The sequence below is a fragment of the Micromys minutus genome (genome assembly GCF_963924665.1).
Source record: "Micromys minutus genome assembly, chromosome: 1".
Lineage (NCBI taxonomy): Eukaryota > Metazoa > Chordata > Mammalia > Rodentia > Muridae > Micromys > Micromys minutus.
In genome coordinates this window covers 101,115,776-101,128,744 of record NC_137969.1, presented here as the reverse complement: position 1 = coordinate 101,128,744, position 12,969 = coordinate 101,115,776, and the positions used below count along the sequence as shown (strand labels likewise).

Genomic DNA, 12,969 nt, shown 5'->3' with positions numbered 1-12,969 from the left:
TTTCTGTATGAAAAAGATAATATTTCACATTGAACACGGGACGTTTTAGACACCAAAACTTATATTGTACATATATACGTGTATAAGTGTGTATGTGTGTAATTGAGGTAAGCATTTGGAAGCTGGGAAATTGTACTACACATCTGTAATCCCAACCTTCTAAGATAGGAGGATCGGAGTTCGAGGTCATCCTCAGCTACTTCAAACAACAGCGGGAGGGGTGAATAAAGAAAGTATGGAGGCTGGCTTTTGATAGAACTCCTTTGGCTTGTGTTAGATACGTAATTATCAATTATCGAATCCCTGTGAATGGTAAACCACGTAAAAGACAGGATGAACCGACTTTTAAAAGGAAGATTCTCAGCAGGATAATGGCATGCAAATGGCTGGGCAGGTTTTGAGCTGACTGGATTCTGGGCTCTGAGCTCACCTGCTGTGTGATTTGGTCAATGTCAGCCCTCTGTGCAGATCCTAGTCGGAGGAGTGATTTTCTGTAGTGAGGGGCAAGGAGAAGGAGGGAGGGAGGAAGGGAGGGAGAGGAGGAGGAGGGAGGGAGACCACGATTTCTGGGTTTTACAGTGAGAGGACTCGACGGGAATGGACAGCAGCTACCGGTCCTATAACTTTAGTCAGGGGACCTAGGGCTTCAGTCTGGAGCTATATCTCCCCAGCTCAGTTCACGCCTCGATCTCCCTAGGACTCATCAGGAAAATGAGCCCAACTGCGTTTGCTTACTTCACGAAGCAGCAAGCAGGAGACAGGCACCTGGTGAAGCCGGCGAAGTTACCTGCCCACCGCGAGGGAGGTGGAGGCAAATCGCCGGCCTCTGGGAGGCACTGTTGTCCCATGCTTTCCTTCAGCAGCAGTGACTTGGAGGGGTGGCTAGGTTTCACCCTAGTTGGGATGTCTTGACCACTTCAGGCACTCTAACGCTCGACCCAAACCTGATTCCCTTAAAGGAGAAGATGGATGTAAGTCTCTGAGCATCAATGTCTGCCACTTGGGGAACGTTCAACCTAGGGGGGTTGGGGAAGTGTCCTCTGCGTGGCCTGTTCCGTGGGGAGTTGAAGTGTTAATGTTAACGATGGCGTTGGGGCGGGGTCGAGGGTACCTGGTCGGTTGGGATCTCTTGGGCTACTGGAGCGGGCCAGGCCCGGTGTCAGTGCACATTTATTGATGGCAGGTATTTGGGGGGTAATTGAGCGCGGCGGCGAGCCGGGGGCGAGAATGGGCCTCCACGAGCAATTAAATGTGATTAGGCTGAGACCTTCGGGATCCAGCTGGGTGATTGATAACCCGGCTGCATTCCTGCCCGGCTCGCGACTTCAAACGGGCGGCTGGCTGCGGGAGGGGCGGGAGGGGCCCCGCGCCCGGACTCTGTCCTTCTGCCGGGAGCCGTGGCCCCTTCCCGCGCCCTGGTCGGTCCGAGCCCAGCTAACCAGGTGCAGCCCGGGAGAGAGCGCAGCGCCGAGCCGCTCCGGAGAGCGCGACACCCGCCAGCTCCGAGCTACAGGGACAGAAGCAAAACTGGAAGCCAGAAGAGAGACAGAAAGGGTGGGGTTGGGACTAATTTAGAAAACGGGGGTGTGGGAGATTGAGAGAAGGAGGAGGAAAGGAAAGAGTGGGAGGAAGAAGTTACCGGGACGAACGCATCAAAATCAAATCGGAGGCAGAGGGAAAAAAATTAACGAGACATAAAGTGGGATGGGCATGAAAACACAGGAGCGGAAGATTATAAAACAGGAACATCAGAAAGAGGGGGAACGAATGGGGGAGGAACAAAAGATGTGAACGGGAAGTAAGACAAAAGAACGAGGAAGGAGTAAGACGCCAAGGGTCACATCGGTGGCAGAGCGACAGGCATGGGACTCAGCTTGTCCTTCATCCCACCCCTTTGCCATAGTCCCTGCCTCAGCCCAGCAAATTCTGTGCCCAACGTCAAGCACTCTAGTGTCTGGGACGCCTGGTATTTGCTTGCCCAGACCGAGGCATCAAGACAGCTCTGCACCCTTTCATGCTGGATGAGGGGTGACTCCACCCTAAGCCCGGAATGGACTCCCCTGAGCCCCCAAGCCTGGCCCCAAAAGTCATAAATCACAAGTAGAGGTGTCCAGGGTTCCCTTGCTGTTGCTGGGATCTCGGCGGCGTCTGGGGAGCCCGGGAACAGTTTCTGTCTGTGTTAACTTCACAGGACAAAACAGCATGAAAGAAATCAGAGACTGTCGTCTGCAGGAGCTGAACTTTGAAACCCCCCCTCCGCCCTCATATGCTTCAATATTAAAAAAAAAAAAAAAACCCTAGGAGCTTCAGACACTGTATTAATTAGTGCAACCACCCATGAAAAGTTGGGTTTGGAGCGGCATTCTTTGCCCTGTGTGAAAAACCAAGTCTAATAAACAATTGTTAAGTTGGCCTGTTGCCGCTGGTAAATTACATAGCATTAAAAATATAATGCTTTTCATATTAAGCACTAATTAAAGGTTGGGACAGCTTTAAAATAAGAGAGGGAGGGGGAAATCAAAGAAAATATAAAACTGTTCTTTCAAGAGTTATGGGAGGTTAATAAAGTATGTCTGTTAGCCCCAGTCTGCTTTGCCCCTAGCTACAGCCTAGCTGGAGCCACCACAATTGGGTCTCAATAAGATAATGATATTCCTTTCTCTGCTATTAAAAGCCTCCCAGTGCAAACTTAAAATGATTTATTTAATTTAGGAAATTATGAGGTGTGACTTCAAAGCCTGAGCCGTTAGTAATGGAAAATACCAGGTTGTTTAAAATTATAATAATAATTGTTGGGAGGACTCAGGACATCAAAGTGTTTTCATCAACAAATGCAGCGAAGTTGGAAGTGGTTGGAAAAGTCAGAGGTGTATGGAGTTTGGATTTGGCTATTAGGGCCTTATCAGGGCATTCGGGAGCGTGCAGCCAGTCCTCTCGTTCTGCTTTGAAGCGGGCGATTTTAGAAAGTCATTTCACTGCGGCCCATTTTGTTCTGGGAGGGTGGAGGGGAGAGAGTGTGGGGTGAGGGGCGGGTATAGGGGCCTGGGGGTGGATAGAAGGCTTTTCCTCCTTGCTGTGACTACTTTATTTCATTAAAGCGGCTGTAGCATCGGCAATCTCAGAATTTTTTTGTTCTTACAAGAAAAGGGAAGCAGGCACAATCGACTTCCCAAACCAGGCCCTGTGATTTTGGGGAGGGGTGTATGTGTGTGTGTGTGTGTGACGTGGGTTCCTTTATAAATGAGGTTTATGCTTATTTCCAGCCCGGCCGTGGAAAAGGAATGGGGGTGGGGCAATGGCCTCTCCAACCCGTGGCAAATGAGGGGCTTTCATAGCAAAGAATGGCCGTGGGAGTTTTCATTCGGTCAGACAAGGTTGCGCTCAAAGGCAGGCATCCTCTTTTCAGTCGGGTCAGGCAGACGTTTCGCTGGCTCCCGCTCTCAGCCAGGCCTCAGCGGCCTACCTCCTACAGCCCCCGCCTCCCCCCGCCCCCCATCACCAAGGCAGGACCGAGAGGGGGAGGGGCGGGCTGGGCCCCCAGGGCCAATGGGATGGAGATGCCCTGGGGAAGCCCCTTGGCCGTGAGGGACCGGAGTTGGTGCATAATTCCAAAGCCCTCCAACCCCTACCTACTTTCTGAGTGCTGCTCCTCCGGCTCCTCTTTCGTTGTTCACCACCTCTTGGGCTCACCCTTCAACTGCATTCCCTAACCATCGCCCTAGTCAACACTCAGTGAGCCCCCTCTCTGGGCGTCAGTTTCCCTGGTTGTCTGTGACAAGCATATTCTCTCTAAAGGGATGTGTAAGGAATACTGGTTCAAGAAAAATGCCTCCAGTCCTCCTTAACACACCGGCTCTTCTGCCTAATTTTTTTTTTTTAAGCAAAGCTTCCTACTTGCAACGTGGTTTTTTTTATTGGTTTGGTTTTGTTTTGTCTCTGTGGAGAGCATTAAAGTACGGACGGGCAGGTGTATTCCTATGCCTGGCTCCTGGCAGTCGATGCCGAGACCAGGAAAGACTCCTCAGGAGCATCTGGCGCTTTAGTTTTCCAATCGTCTCTGACACGTGGGTCCTGGGCAAGCCAAGGTATTCTAGCCTTCACAGGTTGCCAGTCTGATTTCTGAATCCTGTTTGCAGGAGCAGACCTGACAGAGGAGATATCCATCCTAGACAGGAGGGTCTTAAGCAGTGCAGAGCTCTCAGCTCACAGTGTCCCGCGAACCTCAGCCTGGAATCACTCGGTAGCGCAGAGCCCCATTACTTTTGAGCCAGATCAAATCCTTCCCAGCTTTCTTTCTGAGTATTGGATCTGGGATCGTGTGCAGTGGTACCCATCGAACCTGATTCCAGTTTACCGGACTAGTCAAACCGGGTTCTTGGAATCATACTCCGGACTTCCTTTGCCTAGTTAGGCAAGCGAAACCTTAACCCAGAGGCCAGCATCTCCAGGTCCCCAACCCAACTATCACCGCCTGAGGTGACAGGTCCCCGGCGGCGCCGGCACCGGGAAGGAAGCTTGGTGGATTGGGTAATTAGGGATTCCCCCCAACCCCCTTTCGGTGGCTGATGATAAAACCAGAAAGGTCTTTGGCCTTTGGGAAACGCATCTCTTAAGTGAGTGTGGCATATTCCGGCCTGGAATTTGGACTTCAGGAACTAAAGGCCCGAAGAGAAGCAGAAGCCTGTTTTTTTTGTTGTTGTTGTTGTTGTTGTTTTTGTTTTGTTTTGTTTTTTTTGCTGGCTCTGGGACCCGGTCCGCGGCTCAGCTGAGGGCGGTAACCAGTCAGAAGGACCCTGTCCTCCAACTTCCAGTGTGTGCGATCGGTTTGGATCTCGGGAGCGTGACCACCTTGTGCACCGGCTCACACAAACCTGAGGTTTTGGGCGCCCATCTCCATAATGAGTGCCAAAGCGATGACAACTCCCTGAGAAGTGCCCAGTTCTCCACCGCACAGTCCCACACCACCAAGTTCTTACTCCCCTCATCTCCGTGTTCCCAAGGCGACGAAAGGAAAATAGAAAGGCATCTCCACCACAGCAGAATACTCGAGTTTAAAATTCTTCCCAGCCTCCTCCACCTTTATTATTATTTTTATGGCTACGCGTCAAAACCCAAACCTGATGCAGGGAGGACACTGTAGCTCTCTTCGGGGGAGGTGGGCTGGTTAGACCTGTTCAAAGAGACAATCGGGCTCTTTTGGAGTTCCTCTTCTTGGAGAGACACAGTTCAGAGAGCCCCGCCCCGACGAACCTCTCTATCATCCCAACAGCTCTTGCTCTTTCCGCCCCCCCCCCACTCTTAAGATGTTTTGGTGGTTGCAAATTTCCAAGTTCAAGATTTTCCCAGGACCATCTACATACAGTAAGGTCGGACTCTAGGGAGCACTTCTCCACTCTTAAGCTTATTTTTATGACAGCGTGATATTTTAATGGCGATTTCAACAGCTTTTTCCTAAGCCATATGCCAGGTGACATTCCCAAGTGTTCCAGGGTTTGAGCCCCGACCACCCAATCCTGGCCACAACTTGATTTGATTTACATTAATGGAGCAATTAAAAGCGCCAGTTCTTCCTTATCTGGACGGAGTCCCCCCCCCCCCCCCCCCCGCCTTGAATCCAGCTACGATTAGAGTGCTTTTAAAAAGAACTGTGAGTTGGGACAGACTTTACTGCAATAAAACATTTTAATTTAATTCAGAGTAAGAGATAAGAAATAACTCTTCAATAAAATATATAAAATTATACAAGATACCCTTTCAACGGGATAAAAATAAACTGGGGGAAGAGATGGACAGGAAGGTGGACAGGACCAAGAGGCTGGGTGTGTTGTCTGACAACACCATTTTTCAGCAAGTCAAACACATTGCTTCACCATCTACCCACAACATGTTAGAGTATATAAACTTCCCTAACATGTTTAGCACATACAGTAAGTACACACGCACATAGAGAAAGCGTTTTTCCCTTCCTGATTCTATGGACTGTTGAAGAATATTTCAAATATAGGCAACAGTTACACGACAACTCATTTGTAAGCAGATATTTCCTGTGCCCTCTCGCAATCGCTTCTGTAACGTTCGAGGACCGATGGAGTTAGCATTTCACAGAGATCAACTCTTACAGACATGTTTTACCTTCTAAACCCTTTCACTCCAGTGACCTGGAATGGAGATTCTGGTTTCCTACCTTGCCCTGAGTGATTCTCAGAGTTATCCTCACCCTCTTCTCATTGATCTTAAAAAAACAAAGATTTAATAATATGGAATGGGGAAGAGGAAAAAAATAAGATCAAATGTGCATCTTCAAGAGATTTTTTTTCTTTCTGCACATAAAATGCAAACATGTTACACATCCCCCTTTACTTGCAAGAATCTGTCTGAAACCACAGCCTGTATGCACTGTGTCTACCTCCGGTATGTTTTCCGTAAGCAAGCCCACCATCCTAGCAAACGCTGCAAATAATCTTCCCTTTAAGAAAATGTAGCAAATGGACTTAACACAGTATCTTAAGATGATGCTATCTAGAAAAACGGATAAATGTATATATAAATTTTGCCTTTCAAAATAACTTGAATTTTTACATCTGGCATATAAAAAGTCTTATATTTTATTATATATTTATACATAAAAACTAGCAGAGCCAATATTTGTGAGAGGAAAAGGGGTGATAGGGGGAATTATGAAAACAAAATAGGTCTTTGTGCCTCTCACCTAAATAACAAATTCACTCTGTATCAAGTGGCCTCCTCGGGCCTGTTGCTTAGGGTGACACTGCAAGGTTTGTGTTCAGGAGCAGAACTGGTACCACCTTGGAGAGGGAGGGGAGTGCTCGTATGCAAACATCCATCCTGGAGTCTGTCTATCCGGTCTTCTTTAGGATAGATGGTACATGCCATATCCAACCGGCGTGGCATAGAGTCCAACAGGCGGGATGGGAAGCACAGGTCTATGGAAGGGGTAGGATGCGCCATATATGGATGCTGCTTGCAGGGGTGAGTTGATTGGGAAGGGCAGACTGAAGCCAGAAGGCAGCATAGGTTTGGCAGCCATTTTCAGCTTTTCCAGTTCTGCCTCTTGCAGTCTTTTCGCCTTAGCCCTTCGGTTCTGGAACCAGATTTTGACCTGGGTTTCTGTAAGGTTCAGAGAGCTGGAGAACTCGGCCCTCTCTGCAATGGAGAGGTACTGTTTCTGGCGGAACTTGCGCTCCAAGGCTAGAAGCTGGGACGTTGTGAACGGTGTGCGTGGCTTCCGGTTGGTCTTGTGTTTCCTCAGGGTGCAGGTGGTGGGGCTCATATGTCCTAAGGACAGAGAGGGAAAGCAATTATCAAACTTTGTATTTTCTCCCCTCTTAAGAGAACACATAAACTTTGTTTCATTTTTCTAAAAGGTTCCTTTGTAAAATCTCTCTTTCTTTGTGTGTGTGTGTGTGTATGTGTGTCAAGTAGTCTGTGGTGGAAAAGGACCACATTTAAATGGTAGGTACTTGCTGTATTTTATATCAGCTTGAACAATGAGGTCATGAAACCTTTTATATGGAAAACATATTGCACTGCACAAAATGGGAATAGAAACCAGGACTACAGCCCCTCTGTAAGTCACAAGAGGTAAGAACTATCTAACAAGTACAACTTCCTCAGAATTCAATCTCTTGTCTTTAAAATGGGGATCTGTTCTCAGGAGATCTGACCCACACATCAGGAGGAAAATAAATAGGGTGCTAGATACTGAGTTAGCCTCGAACTGCTCTCTGAACCAGAAAAGTTGGGTTGCATCAAGCCTGTTTATGAAGAATAATCATCCAGATGAGGCCCGTGGTAAAACAAATAGTATCTAGGATGGAAGGGCAGGTCCAAGCCATAAACAACCACAAAGCTGTCACTCCATCTACACTACAGATTATAAAACCCCAACAGCATTTTACAGATCTGGATGTGGGATAAGTTTCTTGGCTGTGTGCTTTGGCAATATAAACTTCACTAAGATGGAGGGAAAATTAGCTCACTCATAAACGGACATGTCAAGGGAAATCTCTTTGCCTATGATGATGATGATGGTGGTGGTGGTGGTGGTGGTGGCGGCTTAGTCCCTTCCAGCCATTCTGTGGTTTAGGGCAAATGTATACGTGATTATTTGGTTGTTGGAATTTAGAAGTGCGGGGATAACAAGCAAAGCAAAGGGCGGCAGCGTCCAGACTCGGTTTAAAATGGGTTGTTATAGGAAGCCCAGGGATGGGGCCTCAAGGTGATTCCGCAGCAGGGACTAATTCTGGTCTTGTTTTCCTCGAGGCGAGGGGAGGAGCCTGAGGCGACAAGAATAGAATGCTAAACAATTATTTTTCTGCGTTTGGCTTTTACGAGCCATTCTAATTTCCCTAATGTAGCCAGAGTTCTAGCTCAGGCTATGCCAGGGAATGTAACATTTCTTGTTCAGTAACTTTGGTGGCCCAAAGAAGAATTTATACTTCATCCTTGAGAGTGACACAGCACAAGTCCCAACCCGGCCCCTGTCCTGGTGTCACACTGTTCATTTTACAGAGTAGAAGGTTCTGTGATCTGAAAGACAGCAGTCTGGGAGAGAAATGGGTAGACTTCCAAAAGGCCTGGACTTTTGCATTTGCTGATCCCCAAAAGAACCCAAGGGCAGGGGAGCTTTTCCTTTCAGCTCACAGGACAACAACAGAGCTGGAGACCTTTGGAATTCTCATCCTTCCCAAGCCCACCCAGGCTCCCTTTCAGACACCAAACCAAAAAACTCGCTGCTGGTTTTATGGGGAGAGTTTTGAACCAGGGTAGCTTGGGTCACTCTTGATGCACCATGGTAGCTCAGAAAGTTCAGGCCATGATGACTGTCAAGGCATAGTTGGCAAAGCCATGCTGGGAGAATATCCCTGCCACTTCTATGCGCTCCCCCCACCCCATTTTATAGCAGCCAAAGAATGCATGTGATTATACAAGGTCAAACAACTTTTATCCTACCATCTTTAAAGGACCAGGGTCCCTGCCTTCAACTCCAGCCCCTACCTTCTTTAAAGTTGGTGGGTCCCTTTCAACTCCAGCCCCACCCTACCTCCCAGCCAGTCCTTGACATTCTCTGAGCTCATCCTGCTGACACCTCCACCCCTAAGTATCAAAAATCCTATGTTTTCAAATGTAACCTCCTCTGAAAGCCCCTAGCTTCTCTTATAAAAAGGATTTATCTAGAGCTAGGAAAACTGCCCACTGCAGAGATGTTACAGAGCAGAGATGTTACAGAGCTGGAGGGGGCTGGGGGGGGGAACCTGCCCCATCAGACAGCTAGGCCTAAGTATGCCAGGACTTCTGACTTTTGGCCACTATACCATTTAAGGCTGAAATCCTGGATGTGTTGTGGGGCATTGCCTCAGGCCTAGGAATACAGGCACTCCAAATTTGTTAAACAAGTTAAGACTCTTCATGTTTCTGAACCTCCATTTCACTGACAATAAAATGGATAAATACTACTTATCCCTCGGGTGGCTTGGAGAACTACATCTCGGAGGGCCCAGAGCCCCATTTGGGGGGTAATGAGCAAATTAATGTTCCCAAGAGCTTTTTCATGGGCCCAAACTGTTGATCCCTCTGAACTCTGCTATGAAACGGCCTCTTCTGTTAACAAGAGGCTCTCGGCAGCCACACAAAGGAGATCAGATAAGATAATGTAGTGAAAAGCCCTGTGCAAACTTGAGTTTAAATTCTTTAAATCCTTAATCTCTGCGCCCTTTCAGCCTTTCAGAATTTCCAACTGGGTGGAGAGAGACTGCCGGAGGGGACAGCCACCGATGGAGGGGACACCACCGACGCCTGGGTATAGGGTCTTGATTTGTTCACAAAGCACTTTGCATCTCTAGTCCTGAGGGCCCGAAAGGTGGGAAAGAAGACAAGTTTTCTTCCATCTTAGTTTGGAAAATCCCTCCACAATCCCTCTCCTTCTTTCTCAACTTTCCCAAAGTTTGGTGAGAGGTAGTCAAGGATTTGAGGGGGAAAAAAGGGCAGCATTGTAGATAAATCTCAAAGACCAAGAGATAAAACTAAACAAAGATAGAGGGAATGGACCCAAAAGGAATGCTAAGTCAAAAAAGGAAGTTAGCACAGTCTCCCTGGAGGAAGTGGTGCCTAGAAGAGATCAGTGTGGCCAAAAGGTATCACCCTCAAAAGGGGGGCAGAGAGCATGGACACAGGACCCCCATGCCCAGTGCAGGCATGGATGGAGACCTGGGACTACTAGCAATTGCAATCCTCTAAACACTAGCCCCCAAGTCTGAAGGGGTAGCCATAGGTGGCATGCCTCTGCCTGTACTCTGAGGTTCTCACAAGCAGCCAAATCTGGTGAACTTGTGGCCACCCCACTGTACATTCTCAAGTTCTGAAGGAATGCTGTTAATTATTACTGTGAACCCAGGAGAGCCCACGAGGGTCTGGCCCAAACTAGCTCCCAGCAACGCTCAGAACCTAACCAACAACGGACTAAAACACAAGATGCTTCCTTTCCGAACCAGTCTCTGCTACCATCCCTTCACTGGATAGTTCAAAGAAAAACCAAGGATTTCTGCTCCGAGTCTGGTTAACTTCCAATTGTGTAATCTTTAAAGTGGGGTGCACGTCACGGGGCTGCCTGTATATTTTGAAGGTCAGCAAAACCACATTTTGATACTTATTTAAAGTGGACCCCAGCCCGGTATGGTGGTGCATACCAGTTATTCTAGTACTTAGGTGGTGGAATAAGATGTGTTCAAGACCATCCTGATCTGCATACCGACTTCGAAGCCAGCACGGGCCACAGGAGACCCTAACTCAAAGCAAAACAAAACAGTGACTGTACCCTACTTCCTGGGCAGGTACACAAATATGCAGTGTTTGGAGCAGTGGACTAAGGGCTACAGAAATCAGTAACTTGGTTTGGTTTTGCAAATGCCAGCCAGAGTGCGGGTACTGTAGATTCCTCGCAACTAGGGATTCTGGGATGCTGAACTGGGGTACCAAGGGGGTCAAGAGCATCATCCTGTTAACACCCGTCCCCAGCCCCTCTACGACCCCACGCGCTGGTCCAAACCCGGATCCCGTCCCTGACCCGCACTCACTGGGCGGCGGGGAGTATCTGCCGGGCTCCTGTATCCATGGCGCTCCGTCTTCGGAATTTTCCGACTTGACTGAGGCGGTCTCAAAGGGCTTGACGAGAGGCCCGGGACTGTGAGCGTCCCGGACGCCGTGTCCCGGCAGCAGCAGCGGTCGCAGGACAGCACCAGCCGAGGCGCAGTCGGGTGGCACCGCGGGCGACTCCTTGGGCGGCTTCTTGTCGGACATGAGCGCCTCCACGCTGAAGGGCAGGCTGGAGACCTTGACCCTGCGCTCCTCCGCGCCGCCCTCGGCTCCTCCAGGCCCCGGGCCCGGGCCGGCCAGCACCGCGGGGCCCTCCTCATCCGACGAAAACAAATCACCGCCTTTGGCCGGAGAAGCCATGACTTTCTGCGCCGCGTAGCTGTCGGCGCGCGACTCCGCTGGCAACTCGCAAGCGAAGACTCCAACTTTTGCTGGGGGGAGCCGGCAGGGGCGCGCCCGGAGCCCAGCCAGTCCTCCGAGGGGAAGTGGGAGACTCGGCTCAACCAATTGGCGACGGGCCTGCTCCTGACGCCACGGATGCTCGCTTCCGATTGGCTCTTTCCGGAGAGGCTGGGGCCCTCCCCCCGCCCCTTTTGAAATAAATTAGGAGTTAATTACAGGAGCAGTCAGCAGAGTTGTTATTAGGCGATCCCTCAAGGGTTATAATCGCCCAAACTGAAAAGTCTAAGGCGTAATTAAAGCCGATTGTTTAAAGAGGAAGCTTGCCGAGTCTCATTTCTTGTCTTTTAACCCCTCTTTAAAGTGTACCTGGTGCCGATCCCACACGCTCCAGACTGAGAACGCTGGGAATCCACAGGTGGCATTCCTGGAACATTTATAAAGCTCCTGATATGAGCCCAAATCAGTGTAACTTTGTAACTATAATGGAAAACAGTAGCCAGCATCTTGGCTAATAGAAATAGCTTGTGCACAGTGCTTAGTTGTCTAGTCTTTGGAGAGTGTTTCAAGACATCACCTGTAACTCATTTCTTAAGGGACAAAGACGAGAAAGGCTGAGAGGTGGCCAAGGGATACCCAACTAATCTCTACCCTTTCTCCCTTTTTCTTTTCGTTTTCTTTAAAGCAGGCCTTTTCTCTCCAGCTTTGACTAGCTATTTTGCCCAAGATGGTCTTGAACTTGCTGCGGTCCCTCCTGGCTTCTTCCCCAGTGTTGAGATTACAGGTGTGCCCTTGCAGACCCAGTGGCCCATTGATTCCTGGCAGCTAATTTATACAAATGATTTCCATTTCTTCCTCTCTCCAAATAGGACAACCTTTAGAAACTGTAAATGGGTGTATTTTCTTGCCTCTTGAGTCTCCTCTTTAGGCCAGTGCAAATGTGTACTCATGAGTTTGTTTTGTTTTGTTTTTTCTTGAGTTGTATTTGTCATTGGAGTTCAGATGTCAGCATCTGCCTTGGGAGGTGATGGGCAAGGAAGAAAGGTACTTACTTGTGACATTTAGTGTCTTTATTCTCCCTACAAATAAGAGGGTTCAGCTTTGCAAACCCAAAGCCTGAATATCTTTGGGGAAAGTTCCTTTTACTTGACTTTGAAATTTTAAGCCACATACTTAGGATCCCACCCCAACTCACACTCTAACTGCAGCCCCAAAGCACCAATGGTCAACTGCATTCATCGATACATTGAAAAAAAGAATTTTGAGACAAAGGCCTGAAATAATTCTGCACCCCTACCTCAAAAACCAGCAGGAACAGACAGATCCCTTCAAATGACCCATTTCAGGCTACAGGAGCTTTTTCTTAGATCCCAAAACCCGACTGGTGGAGGGAAGAAAGAAGAGACTGCTCAGCCCTTGTTCCCAAACAGCAAATGCTCCCTAAATACTTTCTCTAGC

General features: G+C 48.7%; 1 protein-coding gene across 1 annotated transcript; it reads right to left on the bottom strand.

The window, feature by feature from the left end:
* Positions 1-6,871: 6,871 nt before the first annotated feature.
* On the bottom strand, positions 6,872-11,472 carry MSX2 (msh homeobox 2; the record flags this gene model as incomplete). The annotated part of the gene is made up of 2 exons (XM_080920687.1): positions 6,872-7,296; positions 11,094-11,472. 2 exons carry the CDS (start codon positions 11,470-11,472, stop codon positions 6,872-6,874), a joined length of 804 nt encoding a protein of 267 aa, XP_080776813.1.
* Positions 11,473-12,969: the final 1,497 nt, after the last annotated feature.